This window comes from Aspergillus aculeatus, assembly GCF_001890905.1.
Source record: "Aspergillus aculeatus ATCC 16872 unplaced genomic scaffold ASPACscaffold_1, whole genome shotgun sequence".
NCBI classification, from domain to species: domain Eukaryota; kingdom Fungi; phylum Ascomycota; class Eurotiomycetes; order Eurotiales; family Aspergillaceae; genus Aspergillus; species Aspergillus aculeatus.
Genome location: NW_017962976.1, coordinates 2,195,375 through 2,213,464, shown reverse-complemented (window position 1 = coordinate 2,213,464; position 18,090 = coordinate 2,195,375). Strand labels below are relative to the sequence as shown.

Genomic DNA, 18,090 nt, shown 5'->3' with positions numbered 1-18,090 from the left:
CTTGGCCTGCCACCGAGGGGTGGATCGGTTCCTATCTGCGGCAAGATTTGTGAAGGTGTGATTCCGTGGACAATTGAGCCCCCCGGCTTGCACTGTACATTTACTGTACAACCTGCCTGCGTTTGATACTTGGAATATTGGTCGATGATTATTTGATTTGGTATGCAGTTGCAGACGCATAAAATGCAGATGCAGGCTTGGTGACAATACCAGGGTCGATGGCTTTCGATCTGGCCTGGTTGGGTTTGGTACTTAGGTTGTAAAGCTGTTTGAGTATCGTGCTTTCCGGGGGGGGGGGCGCATCGTTGGTAGGATGTGTACGTAGGTGCGCACTCTCGGTGGTGTGGAGCGCGGTCATCAGATCCTGGCTTCCGTTAGGGAAGTAGACTAAGACATCCGGGATCCCGTTCGTTGTGCGAGATAGAGTGCATTCTTATAGATTATGATCGTCGTGTTGATGGATGTGCCTCTCTTGTCAGTTCAATCTGGGCATAATTTAAATTTCAATCTGATTTTAATTTATGTAGAGTACGGTAGTATGCAGTATGCAGTATGTACTTCTGAAGGATTGCCCATGCTGGAGACGTCTATGCCGTCTACCTGGGTACTATACCCCTGGCTCGGGAATAGGGAAAGGCTCATCATGCGCGGGGATATTGCAATTCATCGCGGTGTGCAATACTCCAAGTCTCTCGTTTCCCGTCAGGAAGAGAATGTGGATGCACGGAATCGATGACTGCGGCGTAGGTGTAGGGTAGGGTCACCATTCTAGCCCGCTCACCGATTTTAACCGAGATCTCAGGGACATGGCTGAACCTCGCTTATCGTCTCAAAGAAAGACTATTGAAAAGCCTTCAAACCTTGAAAAGTAGAGTTGCGGCAAGCCACATTCCGGTCTGGGCTTCTAGTGAAGTGATTGGTTGTTGGAGCGGGAAAGCGACTCGGAATCGATCTTGGATCCCCGTCTGGAATTTGTTCACGGCAAGTCAAGCCGAAGCCCTTGGAACTGCGATGCGCGAGTCAGGGTGGAATGTGGGAGGATGAGAATCTCGCGAGGCAACAACAAGACAGCGACAGCGACAGCGATGCGATCGATGATATTTTGTTGGGAACTTGGGACTAGACTCTGTGGGAGCTTGCAGTGGGTGATCCACAGAAAGGTGGGAGGGGCCGGCGGTTGTTCTCGGATCGAGATGGAGAGGAACGGATGCATGATTCAGGGGGAGGGGGGTTCGGCAGTTAATGAGAACAGGCACTAGGGATGTCAACTTGGCTTACCTTGCGATAGTTGTTGGGAGGAAAAGGTATTCAAAAGCGAAATGACCGGTGTTTCAACTTTTGTTGGTGATTGTAGGTGGTGGGATATACTGACTGGTATGGTTTGTTGGGAGAAGTGGGTTCAATTGGACTACTCGTAGTTATGCGAAGTAACGCTTGGTTGCCGGGCATGGGCATGGGAACCTGATCATGTTCGGGCTCGTGCTGCTGGTGCATCTGCCGAAGGATACGGAGTATATAGTAGATCAATCCCTAGTTTCGGTTTCCTACGACTGCTGGGCTTTTTTATCCTTCTGTTTTCTCTCTCTGTGTCTTCTTTCCATCCAGCCTACTGTTCCTGCTGATTTCCTCAAGTTCAACCTTCGTTTGTGTGTCCGTAATGCTCATCGTAGGTTGAGCCCTCTAGACTAGACCTGCTTTATGGATGAAGCATAGCACGAGAGAATAGAAACAGCATACTGCATGAAGACTGAAAACATAGCACTAGGACAATGCCTTCTTGAATACCACTGATATGGCACTTCCACCAAGCTAGCAAGAGGGAAGGTCCGCGACCGTCCAGTCTCGAGTCAAAAGCCCACGTCGCTACTATAGCCGAAGACCGATGAGCAATTCGATAGTCTGCGAAGATACCCCAACGGCCCTGCAACATCCTGTAGTCGGGAGTAACGTAGCACCCGATTACCATCGCACGATGGAAGTTTACTACAACAGGCGAGTAGCTTACTCTTGCCCCGCGACAACACGCCATGACTGCGCCATGCATCACTCCGGGCTTGTTCAAGACGAGGGCTACACGAGACGGGTCGTCTGCCATCACGAAGGCGCAGCCCCAGGGAAATGTAAAGGGAAGAAGGCAAACGAGGGGGGTTTATACTCCGTCCGCCATCACATGACACCCACCCTGCGACTGCCCAGTGGCCACGCGCCAATGCAATGGTCGGCTGCGCTGCTGGGTGCACCACCGCACGGGGAAAGAGCGGGCTCAGCAGGGCATGCATGGCCCGGCAAAAGTGAGCGGAGCTGCACGAGGTGGACGTGCGGTGGGAGTGGACATATGCACCAGAGCTCCGCGGTCTGCGGGGATGGAGGCACGGTCAAGCACACCCCGCGATGGTCTAGAATAAAGACAAGGATCTTCCTCATGTTCGTAGACCTATATAGGATAGCACATGGTGAAGAAGCGACGATGCTAGCGTAGCCATGGGAAGTGCCGGGACATGAGATCGGACGGGCCCAGAAGATGGGATGCAATTGCATAATGAATGTCTGTTCTTCTGTGATCCTGGGATTAGAATTTTCTTCACAGAGATACTACGCAGTCAAGCCTCTAGTCCCGGCAGTCCTCAATCGATGATATAAGGGTACGACAAGGGACAGTCATGATAAACACTTTATATAGAATTCATATTCTGGACAAAACATAACCCATGCAAGCCTCTGCATTCGCATTCACAGTACAGGAAAACCTCGAAAGGGAGAAAAACCTATACTAAGGCCATGCCGCTCCACTTCACTTCAACCCACCCGTTGTCAGAGCTTTCCTCCTCAACGAGATCTCCGGCCTCGGGAAGGGTGTCAATGGGAGATCTTCAACACATCTGATCCTCATGTTATTGACTTGAGTATATCATTCCAGATGGGCAAGCACTTACCAGCACCACGAATCTGAGGCTGAAGCTCTAGTAGCAGGAGGCTTTTAGGGCTGGATGCTTCAACTTACCGACTATCAAGTCCCGTGAGCAGAAGTCTTGAATGTCCGAAGAGGCAACACTTACCATCAATTAATGAAGTGGAACCGTGCCGTTAAATCCGGGGATGGGAGGTAGTGAGGTTGTTCCCTTTTGCGTTCATATAGGCTTAGCATCGGGTCGAATCGATATCAAACAGACTGACTCAAAAAAGTACTCACACTCTGCACGTTGATTAAAAATGGGTTTCCAGTGTTTCAAAACGTTAGTAGATAGCTATATCAAGAGCTTAACTCACAATCTGCGAAAGTTAGTATTTCCCGTCTGGATGGCAGACATCGTAGGAACAACTCACCGGACCAGTAGGCTTCGAGTAGCACCTTGGGTCAGCATGCATAACCACGTCCTACTTTCAAGTTCCGCGTTACTTACAGGCTGCATACCGTCGTTAGCAGACCCTCAGACATCACAGGAGAATCAAATACTCACAGGGAAGAATCGCTTGACCGGCGCAGAGTTGGTGCACTCAGTGGCCTGCACGAGCCTCGCACCGTACAGAAGCTGCTGAGCAGCCTGGACTCCTTCCGGGCTTGTACCGTTGGCCGTGCTCACCCCCTGCTGTAGAGTGGCGATCTGCTGTTCGAGTTGAGTGCAGTTAACACCACCGTTGATGGGGACCGCATAGGTGGTAGACGCGAAGATGGCCACCAGGGCAGCAGAGACGCAGGACAGGAAGCGCATTGTGACGGATGTGACTTGGGCGGTGCTGGAGTTGCAAGATGTATCTGGGACGACGAATCGAAGTAGTGATTGAGCTGGTGCTTCTGTGTTTTGATAAAGAATCAACCTAAGGATTGAGGTGCCCTTTTATGTCTTTCTGGAGCACTTTCGAGATGCTTGGATCTGCGACTGAGATGTCGCTGTAAATGCCGAGGAAGAGGAATCGGAGTTCATGATTCCACAACAATCTTGGTTTGAGCATGCTACAGAACACTGAACTTGGTGATCTCGGGGAATCTTTGTTCTTCGTAGATCGACCAGCTATGATGACATTGGGAAGGAAGTTGGTCGGTCAGGACTGACTCTTCGGATGAATCCATAAACATCGGCTTTATCGAACTCACCACCGGGCAGGACGCGTACGCCACAATGCTTATCGGTAGGTAATTCCCTAAATTCCCTGAAACTCGCTGGGGACTCGTCGTGTGTCAACAATGCCTAGGCATGAAAGCACAGATTGCAACTGAGTATTCGGAACATATGCTGAGTGACGATTTTACCTTGATCGTCATCACGCTGCATGAACTATCGGCAGCGCGGGCGATCATTGTTCATAGCGGGGGAGGAACCGGAGTAAGACATGGATATTCCACAAACCATGGTATCATCTTCGATGATACTAGTACGTAAGGTGATAGCGCACGGCCATGGCGGTTGTGTCGTGCACAGTACAACAACGTGCATGGTCTCCAAAGAGACCTCGTCTCTGAGAGTCTCCGTTGAACTCGGATCTAGAGTGTAACCAAACCCACAACAGTTTCATCCGTCGATCACTGCAAAACAGTACTTCTTTCCAGGCTCAAAATCCCCGGAGTCGTCTTCATCGTAGTGTGAATCTAGAGACTTTCGGTCTTTTCATCACTATCTGCGTCAATTGTGGTTCCCCGGCTCGGAGTAACTTGAATGCTTGCGCACATGTCGATAGTGACTACAAAAGCAATGAACAACAGCAGCTCGAAAACTCAGGTGCACTGTAGCACAAGGCAGGCAGCAAAGCGGACGGATGTTGCCTACTGTGGATCCCAAAAGGTATCTTGCCTCGGGCTGACGCCGAGACTCGTTGCGAATTTTCGTTTCGTTCAACCCCAGAAAATCATCTGTATCAGACAGTTCATCTGGGTATTACCAATAACCACAGCTCCCATGCTCATACTCCTCACGTTTCCTCCTCGACAGGTACATATTTTTGATTCCCAAAAGCCCCAAACCAGCAAGGTAAACAGAAACAAAATTTTATGAAAACCAATTGCACATTTCAAAATTAGTGAAGTCCGAAAGGTATTCAATTATATACAGGTAAGGAGCAATGACAAGAAAAACACATAACCATGATTACATTTATGTTGACCTCCCGTTTATAGACGATTCAAAAAAAGACATATGTCGGGACTCCGCAGCCAGCGGAACAAAGGCGACGTGACGAAGCGAAGTAAAGCATGTAGAATACAAGCTGAAATAGCCAAGTCATGGTCTTTGCTCGGCTGATTCCAAGAAGAAGAAAAAGGGTAGAAAGCCTTTCCCAAAGCGAACATATCTCTGAATTAGCTCGGTACCACCTCTGCAAAGCGGCAAGGCCACATGCATAGGCTGGTTGAAAAGCAAAGACGACCATTATCATCAAGGTCATTCATTAAATAGTTGTAAGTGTTGGCGACCGAGTGTGGAACCCGGCTTCAGAAATGGTTGGTTGTTGGCTCGCTCATGCTAGGCCGAAATATGGCGATGCGCGAAGATTGACTGTGAAAGCGAAGGGAGAACGAATTCGCGCTTCGAAGCCGATTTGCTAAGCGGGTCATCGAAGAAGTGAAGAGATATGCCCCTAAGACCGTCTCACCACTCGTGCACTTAGGCCTTGCGGGAGCGGGTGACAGGGCCGTTGGAGCGTCCGGTGGACACAGCGGCACCGTTCGACTTGGCCTGTCCGTTGGGAGTGGAAGGAGCAGAGACCTCGAATTTAGCCATGTCAATAACAGCCTGTCTGCCGGTGTTGCGACGAGGACGGCCAGTCTTGGCAGCCTTGTTGTAAGTAGCGACGTAGAAAGAGATGAACAAGAACAGGTAGGAAGTGATGACGGCGATTCCGGAGAAAGCAGCGAATTCCTCTCCGGCGCACTTGCCCATGTTGGGAGCCCAGGGGAAGTAGGTCGAGGAGAAATAGGTGTAGGAGGCGAAGTAGATAAATCCTAACCAACTGTCAATTGAATTTCAGGAATCGGTTGCGAGACGATGACATACCAAGATCGATGACGAACTGGATGATCTGGAGGCGGGTAATCCACTCCTTCCACCAGATACGGATACCACGAGCGCTCTGGAAGTAGTACCAGTACATAACAACGTGAACCAAGAGATTGATGTCAATGACCACCCACTGGACAGCGGTCAAGCCAATGAGCTGGGTGTAGCAGAGAAGAGCGGTGGCACCGTGGTGGTAAGTGTGAAGGAAGGTCAACGGCTTCTTCTTGAGGAAGAGGAAGACAGTGTCGAGAAGCTCAAGGTACTTGGTCAGGTAGTTAAGCTAAGCGCAAACAATCGGGTTAGTTACGGCCATCGGATGTGAAGCTGGTGCGAGACTCACGTAGTACAGAACGACCAGAGGCTGTGTAAGTCCACCCTCATGTGTGCAGATAGTGTAGAAAACGCCGTGTCTCCAGAGAGTAGGAAGGAGTTGTTCAATAAACAAGGCCAAGAGCGTTGCGCTGATCGCAGTCAGGTAGAAGTTGTGGATCATGAACAGCGTGTTGAGCCTGAAAGCAGGACGGTTCTTCATGAACGCGCGACCACCAAAAATGATAACATAGTAAGCCACAAGCATCACAGCAGTCTCCTTGAACGTAGACATGGGTGTGACGCCCTCAACGAAGCGGAACTCGCTGGCGGGATATCCCACAACGAGCTCGAACGCCTTGTCGAAGATAGGCCATAGGTGGATGCCAAATGGCCGATCAATGGTTGGCCTGGGCAGGCTCTGAAGAAGTTCGGCGGCCATTGTGAGCAATTGACCAAGGTCCTAATTACTTGAGAGGAGGACGGATTGACTGAAGGTCCCGGAGTGTGAAGGACCTCAAATTTCTGCTTCTTCTTCCTTTTCCCAAAACTGCTGACAGGCCGATGGAGGGGTGCGAGCAGAGAATGGGGTAAGAAAAAGGGAGGAGAATGAGAGGAGGGGGGAGTCAAAAGCAGATGCAGCGATTCAAAGGATAAGAAAGAGGGAAAGCAAAGGAAGAAGAATAGGGAAGAAGAGAAATGAAGAGGGAGCGGACAAGGTGGAGCAGCAGGAGGACTTGGTATCTCTTTTGACTGCCTGTTCGCAAGGAGAATCCATCCATCCTTCAGCGTGTCTTCTTTTTTGGACTCCGGCGCGTCCGCTGCGGCTGAAAAGAGACTAGCGCAACCTCGGCCACTGGGAAAAAAAAGGGGGCGTCCGCTTAGGGCCCGACGATCATGTGCCTTCCGGGTTCCCGGTTCGCCAGCTGGTCCTGATTTTGGTGCCCTTATTGCGCTGTTTGCGGCTGGCAAGCCTCGTAGCAAGAGATGACTTCGATTTTTAGAAGAGGGTGGAAAACTCATGAGGATAACTTTTGAAGAGTCGCTTCCGCCGGTTGTATGTCACGTCAAGGTCATCAAAGTTACCTACCTAATTGACAATCTGTAATTGGTTGTCATAACTACATAGGGAAGCGGCCACTAACCCCGGGCCATCTTCACATGCTGTGCTGACTGCCAGTTGGTGACCATCGAAATGGTGTGAATAACTACCTAGTACCTACTATAGTACCTGAGAGATTATGATTAGATTACTGAGTACTATCCTAACATTGCCAATGTCTCAATGGATACGAATTCCGAACCAAGAGATCCCGGTAACCTCTTGAAACATAATCTCCATGCAAGTTCGCCAGGGTTATGCCAAGGGTTCTGGGTCACTGTATACCTCTGATTCAGAACTCAGCGACCTGGTAACTTATCACTCACTGTTTACTCATGAAACATGATGCTGGTCAGTGCCAGGGTCCAAACACTAGTCAACGAGATCCGTGGGGAATATTTCCGATCACCGATCTACTTTCTACGATTTGCTTCTCGAACATGTTGCTGCGCGGGGTGCTTTTTGAGAGGTCAGTTGATGGAAAACATCACGGTGAATATATATTGGGAAGAAACCGTTTTGAAGGACGAGGATTTGAAGAACCAATAACTGACTGAGAGCTGGACTGGAAATTGAGATGACCGACTGTCGATCATAATTGTCAGTCTCACAGCGGCGGCAGGCAGGGGATTCCATGGAAAGGACGTGGAACCTGGACTGGACTGGACTGGCGGTTGTTGCCAGTCTCAGTTCAGGCTTGCACAATCTCTGCCTGAGGTGGTACTGGTAATCTCCGGGGCAAGGGTGCGGATCTCGATGCCGCCCACGGGATCTGGGCCAAATATGAGCCAATTGAGAGCTATAAGCTACGTACCGCCTATGCTCCAATCACAGCTGGCAGATAGAAAGCAGACCTCAGGCTCTGGGCAAGTGAACAGCATACCCGTAGTTAGTGGCCTGAGGCATCGGCGAACTTCGGGTTGGGCGGGAGCCGCAAAGGAAAAGCCGGCGATTATCAATGACGGACGACCACTGCAGGGCGAATACTTTTCATGCCTGAGGCACCAACAACCTCACACCACCCGCAAAATCCTAGTGCAGCCCGGCTTAACCTCTGACTTCGACTTCGTCAACACCTCGCCCGTCTTGCTCTCCCCTCACCCATCCCCAATTCGCCCACCTCCACCACTACCTTCCTCTCACCATGTCGCCAATCTCCGTCTTCCGTGTCGCAACCCGCGCCGTCCGTCCCTCCGGCTTCATCAGAGCCGCTCAATTGCCCCGGGCCCGCGTGCAGTTCCCCATCGCTCAGGCTATCAGCCGCCCCAGCTTCAGCACCTCCGCTCAGCGCTACTCTGGCCACCACGAGGACGAGACCTTCGAGGAGTTCTCTGACAGGTATGCAATCATAACTTGCCGAGCCATTGGAGACAGGTGCAAGCCCGTTGGTCCGGACTCGGTCGCAGCGTGCACCCAAACCCGAGAAGCCCGGCCCCTTCTGGTGCCTTGACTATGGGCATTACCTCGTTCTCTACTTCAAACCCGTCAACAACCCCACCTCTAACCCACCCTGTCGATAGATTCGAGAAGGAATTCGACGGTGTTCAGGATGTCTTCGAGCTCCAGGTAAGCCGATGCCTCCCCTGCTCGCTTCTTCCACTCGCATCCCCAGCCTTGATAATCAGCCCAGCTGCCATTGGGCGGATTGCTGGGCGCTTCTCGCTCGAACCTATATCAGCCCGGACTAACAACATCGATTCTTTCAAACGCAGCGCAACCTGAACAACTGCTTCGCCTACGATCTCGTCCCCTCCGTTGAGGTCCTCACCGCCGCTCTCAAGGCTGCCCGTCGTGTCAACGACTTCCCCACTGCCGTCCGTGTCTTCGAGGGTGCGATAACCTCCTCTCCAGTCCTCCGCTCTCCTCCCAATTGACCCTGCATATAACGTCCGCATATTCCTCAAGAAGATACTAATCCCTCTTGTTTGCCCATCGAAAAATAGGCATCAAGGCCAAGGCCGAGACCAAGGAACAGTACAAGCAATACCTCGAGGCTCTCGAGTCGCTCCGCCTGGAGCTGGGTGTTCCTCTCCGTGAGGAGCTCTACCCCGAGGAGCAGTAAACGCAGAACTTCAACCCTCTGTGTCCGGAATTCCACCCGTCTCGTCGTTTTATCTTTTTTATGTTGTCAGTCAGTTAAAGATAAGGAACGCTGTATACATACTCTAGAAGTGCAGTTGGAATGAAGTTGCTGAAATGTCCCGGTGGTGTGTGTGTGTGTATTTTCTCTATAAAAGAAGAAAAGAGAACGGACCTCCCATGGCTGCGTTCCGGCTTCCTGGCTGTCGTGGGGAATGGGGGTGGATTGGAGAGTACACGCGTGCTTTTTCTATACCAGTGCTGCTTTTAAATCATGTGAGCATTTGCTTGTTACTCTGTATTATTGAGGGGGTTAAAGTGTGAAAAATCGAAGATGATGTTCTTGTTCTACTGTCATTGATCTATACAATGCGATTGTGGGCGGCCTTCGTGGATAGGGACCCGGTAAGTCTGCAAGTCATTGAGCCATTGATTTCATGGTCGACTTCTACCAGAGGACACAAGCGTAGCGACCAGGAAGGTCATACAGTTTGAGAGCTTCCGCTTCTAGAGCATCATCAATGGCATGACACATTGAAAAATAATGTTATAGGTACAGTAAATGCCAGTCCGGACATGCCTAAAGATAAGCATGACACACCGGAAACAACCAAACCCGAGAAGCAGGATTGAAAAGAAACAAATCCCTGGATAACGCCCCCCAAAGTTCAAGATGAATTTTAAGCAATTTCTTCGTCAACAAGACTGGGTATGTAATGGTGGTAGAACATGTAAGCTGTGGCAGCCGTGCGCACTAAAATCCTGTACATATAATTGACCGCAATGCTCGAACGGCATATTTTACCTGGCGCAGAGAACTGACACCCTTGATTGAGTGCGTAAACGAAGTGTTATATGTGGCAGGATCAGAGATGCCTGTCTCTTATCTCATTGCACCTCATGCGCGGCGTTCGTATATATTGAGATAGAGGAGCACCTTCCGTCTGCACCAGATAATTAAGTGTAAACGAAGTCATAACATGTCGCGCCGTATCTTTTAGTGGGTTCCGACATGCTTGAAATAGCTGGGTCGGCAATCTTCCTTGGCCAGCCAGGGCTCACCGGCGTAGAACTTGGCCGGAGTGCAACCGGAACACTTGGGGGAGGTGGGGCAGTTGTAATAGGGGATGTGGTTGTAACCGATGTCTCGGAACCTAAGAAAAGTTAGAGGATAAATCATGGATGCTGTGCGCACAATGCGAGGACATCGACTCACCAATGGACCTTATTCTTATCGGCGAAGAGACCCAGGCCGATAGAATGCACCGGAGCATCACCCCAGCGCTCGTAGTAGAAGCCACCCGCCCGGTCCAGGTGCTCAAAATAGGCAGAGTACTGCTCGCCTCTGAAGAACTCCATATCGCCAATCTCGAAGTTGGACCAGAAGTGGCAGGTCGAGTATCCATTGGCGGCCTCCGTGTGCTCGGGTCGGAGTTGATCGTCGGTGAGCCAGTTCATCATATTGTTCTTGTTCAGGTAGGTCGGGTTCGCAGCGAGGAACTTCTTGGTCTCGGGCCAGAGTGAGGGAATACTCTCGGGAGCATCGAAAAGGTTGATCGTGAAGCCGTAGGTGAGGTTCCGATCCTCCATGTAGCGGAAGACGTCGTAGTCAACATCGCAGAAGAACTTGACCTTGGGTTCCACACGCCAGTAGTACCGGTAGTTCTGGAGGGCAGGGTGTTGGTAGAACAAGCCGCTGTTCCAGCGGCACATCTGGTGATACGAGATCTTGTCACTGTACTGAATACCCTTCTCCTTCAACAATTGGGCGGACTCGCGGAATAAGTCCATATCGATCCACTCAGGGACCTCCCAGTGTTCCTTCGGCACTTGCTCTTTATGAATACGTCAGAGACCTGTGGTATAGTGCCTAGGTCGATCAGCTGGACATACCGTAGTAGCATTTTGCCTTCGTTTCCGCCTGCGTCAGCTTCTTGAATTCTTCCGTGAAGGGCTGGTCATTGAAGAAGATCCAGGGATAATTGAATTTGCTATTCCAGGTGCGTTCAAGATCGCGAATGGTCGGGATCAATTCGTGGAGTTCTTCGTTTCGGACAAGAGAGATGAGGGCCGCGTTGGTACGGGGAGATTTCGAGTTGCCGGGACTATAGTCGCCGTCGGTCACACGCCACAATTTACCCTCGGGCTCGCCAGTTGCTGTTGAAGAAGGAAAAAGAGTACGTTAGTAGGAGATAGATAAGCCTAGAGGAGTGAAGTCATTGGAGCTGCATAGACGTACGATCTTTGAGAGGATCGGAGGTGATGCCCTCATATGGTGTTGATGATGACGACGACGACCCCTTACTGATCAAGGCGGGTGTTTTGTTCATCTGGAAGATGAGGAAGAGGACGAGGATAATACATGATGCAGCCAGCATCCGGATGGGTCTTGCGACAGCCATTGTGCCGGTCTGCTAAATCCCCACGAAAGGTGAAATGGAGGGGGAAAGTGAGCAACAGGGGAGAATTGAGGCCGCAGGGGAGACTTGTCGCTACTTAATCAACTTATCGCCGCCTCCCGCCGCGAGACTCTCTCTCTCTCTCTTCCAGACGGTCTCTCGTTCCAGTTTCCGAAACACCTAGCCGCTATTCCCCAACAGGCCTAGCGTGGATCTATCCCGATCAATCATCTCTGCCGCTCGGTCGCCGACCTGCACCACTTCATCAGCGCCGCGTAACCAATTCAACGGCCTTGATGAAACCACAGGACGATGGAGAGCGCTCCTTTTCGTCTTTTCCTTAGTGGCTGTGCTGATATCCAGAGATAAGGTGCTCAGACTGCCTCACCTATGTTGTGCCCGTCATGGCTGCTACGGCCAACGTGAGCGCTCTATTAGAAAAGCTAATTGAGGCCGTCGCAAAGGCTGACGCAAAGGCATTTGGTTCAAGCCCACTTTTACTTCAAGGGTGGGTGCTAACATGTCTTGTTTAGGACATACCACGCTTTGCTGCCCTCAAGCGTCGTGCCGAGGACACAGTTAAAGCTGGTGCTCATGGCCGTACAGATCAGTTTGCGGTTGCCAACCACCTGGATGGACTGCAGGAGAAATTCCAAGTTCTCAACAAAGATGAGCTTGCAGATGCACTTCGCTCCAGGTTGCTAGAGCTCAATGAGCACCGTAGCTCCTGGGCCCCGGAATATCTTTCTCTGCTGCTGGAACTTGCAGATCGTCCGGCTCAGTATTCACGATTGGATCGAATCCCAAAGCCGAAACTCCAAGAGGAGGCCGCACCGCTCACTTGGTCTGACTTGGATGCAGCCGGGTCGGCATTTTGCGAAGAGGATATCTGGGAAGCTGTAGACTACGGAGCCGATTCTTCCGATGAGGAGATCGCATCTGTTTCCCTGTCAACCGACACCCACCGCTCGCGACCACCCCAGATTTCTATAGCTCCAGAAGAAGATTATGTGATTCCAGATGCTGCATTGACATCTGGTGATGACGAAGAACTGGTAAAGTCGATAAAGCAGGCACAATTCTGGACACGAAACAGCAAGTTCGATGGGGGTCACGAAGTAGTATCTTCTTGCGCCTTGACGGAACTTGAGGTTATTCGGGAGACAATCTTCATGCTGCAAGGCCTGCCTACTTCTATGTTTCGACGATTTAATGGCAATGTTGAAGTAGATCAGAACTACAATATTGCGCATTTATCGAGAGAAACTTTCTCCTCGGTTCTACGATCCCTGAGTTCAGTCGGAACTCAAGTCGACATTCTCAGACTATTCGTCAGGATGCCACAAACTATTCCTTATATGCAAACCTTCCAGCGGGGACTGGAAGGTTGTCTGAGTAATTATGACATGTTTCTTTCAAAAGCACAACATCAATACCTCTCTCCAACGTCAACCGCCTCTGTTAGTCTGCTGCAACTCTCTGAAGATGTGTGCCGTGAAACTAGGCTTCTCCTGATACTGTCAGACCTAGTCTCGAAGCTTGAGACAACGTCAGTGAATGCTTCCGTTCAATGTCTCAATCGTCTGTACGATGTAGTATGCTTGACTCAAGCGACAGGTGATGATGATAGGTTCGCGGTCCTTGCTGATCTGTTCTTCTCATGTTTGGAAACCTTTGCCCGACCTATTCGTCTCTGGCTAGAAACCGGCAAACTAGAAGACGCAGCCAATCATGGGTTTTTCGTTCACCACCAGCAGAAGAATGGTGACCTGCGAACGCTCTGGCATGACTGGTATACCCTCGATGCGCTTTCGAACATCTCCTCTGTGCCCCGATTCATCCAACCCATCATGCAGAAAGTCCTCATTGCCGGCAAGAGCATGGTATTCTTGCGGCACTTGAACATGAGTCCGGGTGATGAGGACCGCAGAAAAACATCCGTGACGATAGAGGACGTGTGCCCTCCAGAGTCCCCTTCATCTTACCTTCCTTTCTCTGTTTTGCTCGAGTCTGCCCTCCAGAGGATGGTGGAGGTAAATTACAATGCTACATCCGCGTTACTGAGACGCAAGTTTGACAAAGAGTGTGGGTTGTGGGAATCGCTTCAGGCTCTGGAGTACATCTACCTCTGCCGAGACATGAGCATGTCTGGCATAATCGACAGTAAAATATTCGACTTGATCGATAGAGGGAAAGCGGCATGGAGCGACCGATATCTCCTTACAGAACTGGCGCAGAGTATTCTTGGTTCGATGCCCTTTATTGACCCGTCACGACTCATTGTACGATCCTCGACGGATGGAATAAACGGCGAGAAGAGCAGCAGCCGATCGATGAACATGCTTAATGCAATTTCATTTGATTATATCCTACCGTGGCCTGTTGCAAACATAATCCCAAAATCCGCGATCTCTGATTACCAGCGAATTTCCAGATTTCTGATGCAGATACGCAGAGCGAAGCATGCACTTGTCAAACAGCGCTTACAGCATAGCAATATCCACGACAAGATACAAGATACGAGGAACAATACGCTAAGCTATGCGCTGCGACACAACATGCTCTGGTTTCTCAACGCCATCTACAGTCACATGACAGACTTCGTCATTTCAGCAGCAACCGCGTCGCTACGCAAGGACTTATCCGCCGCCAGTGACATTGATGGTATGGTCGAGGCCCACTATAACTTTATGATGTCTCTTAAAGAACAATGCTTGCTATCGGACAATCTTGAAATGATTCACCAAGCCATTGTTGCTATTCTCGACCTTTGTGTCCGTTTTTCGGAGGTTCAGGCTACGCGCTACGGAAGCGACCAGTCTCAATTCCGGAGGACTTTGAGAAATGTAGACAGTCGCAATCATCCAGCTGTGGACCGCAAGACCCGCATACATAGTCAGGACGCCGATGATGACTTTAGCGACGAGGGTGACGACGACTCCGATACCAATGATAATGAATTCGCTGACTCCTTCCATGAGTCGAACTATTTACAACAAATCAAAGAGATTAAAGACCAGTTCGAACATCTAGTTACGTCTGTGGCGGCTCGTCTGAAAGGTATAGGACGTTTTGACGGTCCATTGAGCTGGGATATGCTGGCTGAGAAACTTGAATGGAGGAAGGCGGGACAGGTCATGATCTCAGGACCGCTGCCAGCCTTTTAAAAGGCACGATGATGGCAGTTCACATGAGAATCAAGCCCGATTTGAGTGCAATTAGAACATTTCTACATTTGACAATGCTAGGGCAGCCGGGACATAATTCAGTCTATCGTCTCGAGCGGCTGCAATTAGGATTTATCCTAGGGGTCTTGCAGTGCATCATGAGAGATGCAAATTTCGCCGGCTATGCCGAGTTCTCCTTTAGGTGTATTCCTTGGTACACAGGCAATGGAGTCCCATCGAGGCTGGCACGGATCTGCAAGGCCACAAATCTCGAATAGAACCTAGCTTGGCCCATTCCTCCTCCCATATACCATAGACCAGGATCTGGCATGAATTTCACGTCAACTCTCAATACTCCTCATAGCGTTTTATGCAAAGAAGCAGAACAGATTGCACTTACGGCCAGTTGGGACGTAAACGCCCTTCAACTCACCCTCCGGATCAACACCCCAGTAGTCCTCCACGCGATTGTAGATGTCTTCGCCGAAGAACGTGCGGACCGAGTCACGGAGGTTCCCGGTGAACCCCGTCGCGAAGATCACAACATCCGCCGGAAGGACGCTCCCGTCACTGAAAAGGAGGCCCTCTTCTGTGTATGACGCTAACGGACTATCGGATTTGACTTTGATCTATTCGAAACCCAGTCAGCGCACTTGACTCGCTTGTGTTTCTAGCTTTCATATGATCCCTACCTCGCCCCTGGCGATCATTGCCGATGACCCTGTATCCATAGAATGCCCACCAAGACGCTGGTTCAACTGATAGATCAGATCTCCAAACACTTCCACTCGGAACCCAGCGCGGTGGAGAGCCTGGAACCGCTCTGGCTCGGCGGCGGCCGGGGGATGCACAGCTGCCATGGTCATCAGACGCGCCACAGCAGTCGGGACGAGGTTCATCTCGCGGTCGGAGACCTCCGTAGGCGTCACATCGTTGAACATGCCTGGCGTGCCATCAGAGCAAGACTCTCAGGCAAACCTTATAAAGACGGCAGCGGACGCAGCCTACCTTCCCATGCTCGCTGCAGGTATTCCCGAGGCAGAACGTCTGGTGTTATCAGCTCATGAGCAAAAGGTTTATAATTATTGGCAAAGAAAGTGTAAAGCAACTCACAAGTTGTACTACGCTGCACCATAGTGACACATGAAGCCCCAGATGCGACCATATCCTTCGCAATATCATGGCCTAGGTTTCATTATAGATGTTCTGCACCCCCGGACCCAGAGAATCCACATCCCCCCACCCGAGCAATCCCTCAAGCATCGTGCACAGCATCCACACCCGATACTCCTCCTCCTCCGGGGCGGCCCGGACCAGCGACATCACTCCCGAGCAATTGGTGGCTGGGCGTGATCTGGTCTGAAAGACGAAGGGCACGTCGATCCAGCCGCATTCGGCACCCAGGCGGACAGGCTTCGCGGCGTCGATGTCGACACAGAAGGCATGGGCTTCTCGGCTGGTGCATAGGCGGTTGAAGACGTCGCAGATGGTGGGCGCGGAGTAGAAGGTTCGTAAGGTGCCGGTCAGCGCGAAGGTGTCTCGCCATACTGCGTCTTGAGTAAAAAGAGTGGGCGTGAGGTCGGTGCGGAAGAGGTCGGAGAATAGGCCCGCAGTCTTGCGGACGCCTGTGTTTGCTGGGATGCCTGCTGTTGGGAGGGCGCAGGGGAGGTTCGGGAGGATGTCCCGCGGGTTAGTTTCTGGCATTGTGCTGGTAGCTCAGGTTTGGAAGGTTGGGGAGGAAGGGAGGTGGACTGGCTTGGGGATATATACTTCTTCGGTCCCGGTATGACGGCATTTGCTTGCGCGGAACCACACACATCATTGGGTACTGGTAGTATCGCGCATCTGCGGAGTGCTGCAGATGGAATCAAGAGAAGTATCTTTATTGGCCTATCAGTGATTCATAGAAGGTTTATTACTGTGTGCCTAGCGTGGATGGCAGCGCCCGATACGAGTCGGATGGTTGGCTCGCACTCTGCATGTAAAAGCAGTCTACGGTGGTAGAGCAAGCCTGAATGCGGATAACAGGGCGTCGATCACTGCGACACTATGCGCATGCACGCGGAGAAAACGGGTGTTTAGTAGTCTATTGTCCAAGCTAGCCGACCCCTTCTGCTGTTGTCTAGACACAGGTCAATACTTTTGGCTCCCTCTCCTATCAGGCCGTACAATAATCTCTTCATCCTCCACTTTTCGGTACAGTACTATTAGCCCAGGTAAACCCAGAGAACCTGTGTATCTTGAGGACAGACCTTGTAAGGGATGGTTAACAAACCTAACTCTGACCGAATTTCCTTTTGACATGTTCTTGGACCGTATCTGGGAAAAGACGTAGCTCTCCAGGCCTCAAGCAAGCAGCCGACGGCAAGGTCAGCGAAACTTGCTAGTTAATGTCGGACAACCAGTTCAGGATATGCGCCTTGTCATCACCAAGTTCACTATTCTCGTAATTCAAAGCGGTCAGACCAGCAAGTCGAGTGAGCCGGGTCAGAAGGAGATGCATTTCCAATAGGCCGTAGCTGGGAACCGGGTATTCAGCTGCATCACTAGTAGTAATCGTAATCTCATGCCCAGTCGCCAGTGTGGGAATTCCGGCCTGTCCCACAGCTATTTTCAACACAAGTTCCAATGAGTCTCTCTCGCGGATGTCTGCCAGAGCACCTATCTCGTTCGGTGGGGGCCTCAAACTCAAATCGACCTCCTCGAAGAACGGCGAATGCTTGGTGCTGAAAGGTAGTCAGAGAGACTGAACCTTCAGTTCGCGACTGTCGGCCGGCGGACGTTCGGCTTGGGGTCGCAAGGCAAACAATCTTGCGTTCCAAAGGGTATGCAGGGTGGGGTTGAAAGTAATCGTGTTGTTGATTGATTGTGCCCCCTGGGTAGGATCCGGAGGATCTCTGAAAATCGCAGCTTCCCCTCGCGCAACCGTAGCGGGAGGCCTCAAAGCCCGAGCAGGTCAAGAAGTGAGGGCCACTCGCCCATATCGCTTTTCCGTAGAGCTTCTCCCATAAGGGTGATTGGAAAGATGGAAGCGGTCTGGCCATCAG

General features: G+C 51.0%; 6 protein-coding genes across 6 annotated transcripts; 2 read left to right on the top strand and 4 right to left on the bottom strand.

The window, feature by feature from the left end:
- Positions 1-2,969: 2,969 nt before the first annotated feature.
- ASPACDRAFT_109950 (uncharacterized protein) lies at positions 2,970-4,043 on the bottom strand. The gene is given in 5 exon segments (XM_020195440.1): positions 2,970-3,004; positions 3,057-3,119; positions 3,319-3,336; positions 3,443-3,445; positions 3,459-4,043. The coding sequence occupies 4 exon segments, from the start codon at positions 3,708-3,710 to the stop codon at positions 3,063-3,065; spliced, it is 330 nt and encodes a 109-aa protein (XP_020061282.1). The 5' UTR covers positions 3,711-4,043; the 3' UTR covers positions 2,970-3,004; positions 3,057-3,062.
- Positions 4,044-5,594: 1,551 nt separating this feature from the next.
- Positions 5,595-6,738, bottom strand: ASPACDRAFT_20106 (elongation of very long chain fatty acids protein; the record flags this gene model as incomplete). Its single annotated transcript, XM_020198922.1, has 3 exons — positions 5,595-5,932; positions 5,985-6,267; positions 6,328-6,738. The coding sequence occupies 3 exons, from the start codon at positions 6,736-6,738 to the stop codon at positions 5,595-5,597; spliced, it is 1,032 nt and encodes a 343-aa protein (XP_020061281.1).
- Positions 6,739-8,513: 1,775 nt separating this feature from the next.
- Positions 8,514-9,820, top strand: ASPACDRAFT_74469 (cytochrome c oxidase subunit VI). The gene is made up of 4 exons (XM_020204223.1): positions 8,514-8,736; positions 8,919-8,964; positions 9,111-9,228; positions 9,342-9,820. Exons 1-4 carry the CDS (start codon positions 8,543-8,545, stop codon positions 9,458-9,460), a joined length of 477 nt encoding a protein of 158 aa, XP_020061280.1. The 5' UTR covers positions 8,514-8,542; the 3' UTR covers positions 9,461-9,820.
- A 173-nt stretch (positions 9,821-9,993) lies between these two features.
- Positions 9,994-11,913, bottom strand: ASPACDRAFT_74468 (glycosyltransferase family 15 protein). Its single transcript, XM_020204222.1, has 4 exons — positions 11,717-11,913; positions 11,371-11,634; positions 10,694-11,312; positions 9,994-10,631 (listed from the first exon to the last, which is right to left on the bottom strand). The coding sequence occupies exons 1-4, from the start codon at positions 11,877-11,879 to the stop codon at positions 10,475-10,477; spliced, it is 1,203 nt and encodes a 400-aa protein (XP_020061279.1). The 5' UTR covers positions 11,880-11,913; the 3' UTR covers positions 9,994-10,474.
- A 367-nt stretch (positions 11,914-12,280) lies between these two features.
- ASPACDRAFT_56350 (putative gamma-tubulin complex component GCP5) lies at positions 12,281-15,043 on the top strand (the record flags this gene model as incomplete). The annotated part of the gene is made up of 2 exons (XM_020203120.1): positions 12,281-12,298; positions 12,410-15,043. 2 exons carry the CDS (start codon positions 12,281-12,283, stop codon positions 15,041-15,043), a joined length of 2,652 nt encoding a protein of 883 aa, XP_020061278.1.
- A 181-nt stretch (positions 15,044-15,224) lies between these two features.
- Positions 15,225-16,747, bottom strand: ASPACDRAFT_56349 (uncharacterized protein; the record flags this gene model as incomplete). Its single annotated transcript, XM_020203119.1, has 6 exons — positions 15,225-15,367; positions 15,444-15,672; positions 15,736-15,986; positions 16,052-16,090; positions 16,157-16,228; positions 16,264-16,747. 6 exons carry the CDS (start codon positions 16,745-16,747, stop codon positions 15,225-15,227), a joined length of 1,218 nt encoding a protein of 405 aa, XP_020061277.1.
- Between the last annotated feature and the right edge of the window lie 1,343 nt (positions 16,748-18,090).

What these genes read in the sequence shown, in the direction of transcription:
- ASPACDRAFT_109950 (XM_020195440.1), bottom strand. Translation starts at nt 3,710, where the DNA reads ATGCGCTTCCTGTCCTGCGTCTCTGCTGCCCTGGTGGCCATCTTCGCG.
- ASPACDRAFT_74469 (XM_020204223.1), top strand. Translation starts at nt 8,543, where the DNA reads ATGTCGCCAATCTCCGTCTTCCGTGTCGCAACCCGCGCCGTCCGTCCC. An exon ending in AGGATGTCTTCGAGCTCCAG is followed by an intron (nt 8,965 to 9,110) that starts GTAAGCCGATGC and finishes TTTCAAACGCAG; the next exon opens with CGCAACCTGAACAACTGCTT. An exon ending in TGCCGTCCGTGTCTTCGAGG is followed by an intron (nt 9,229 to 9,341) that starts GTGCGATAACCT and finishes ATCGAAAAATAG; the next exon opens with GCATCAAGGCCAAGGCCGAG.
- ASPACDRAFT_74468 (XM_020204222.1), bottom strand. Translation starts at nt 11,879, where the DNA reads ATGGCTGTCGCAAGACCCATCCGGATGCTGGCTGCATCATGTATTATC. An exon ending in CTCCGATCCTCTCAAAGATC is followed by an intron (nt 11,635 to 11,716) that starts GTACGTCTATGC and finishes CTTCTTCAACAG; the next exon opens with CAACTGGCGAGCCCGAGGGT. An exon ending in GAAGGCAAAATGCTACTACG is followed by an intron (nt 11,313 to 11,370) that starts GTATGTCCAGCT and finishes GTATTCATAAAG; the next exon opens with AGCAAGTGCCGAAGGAACAC.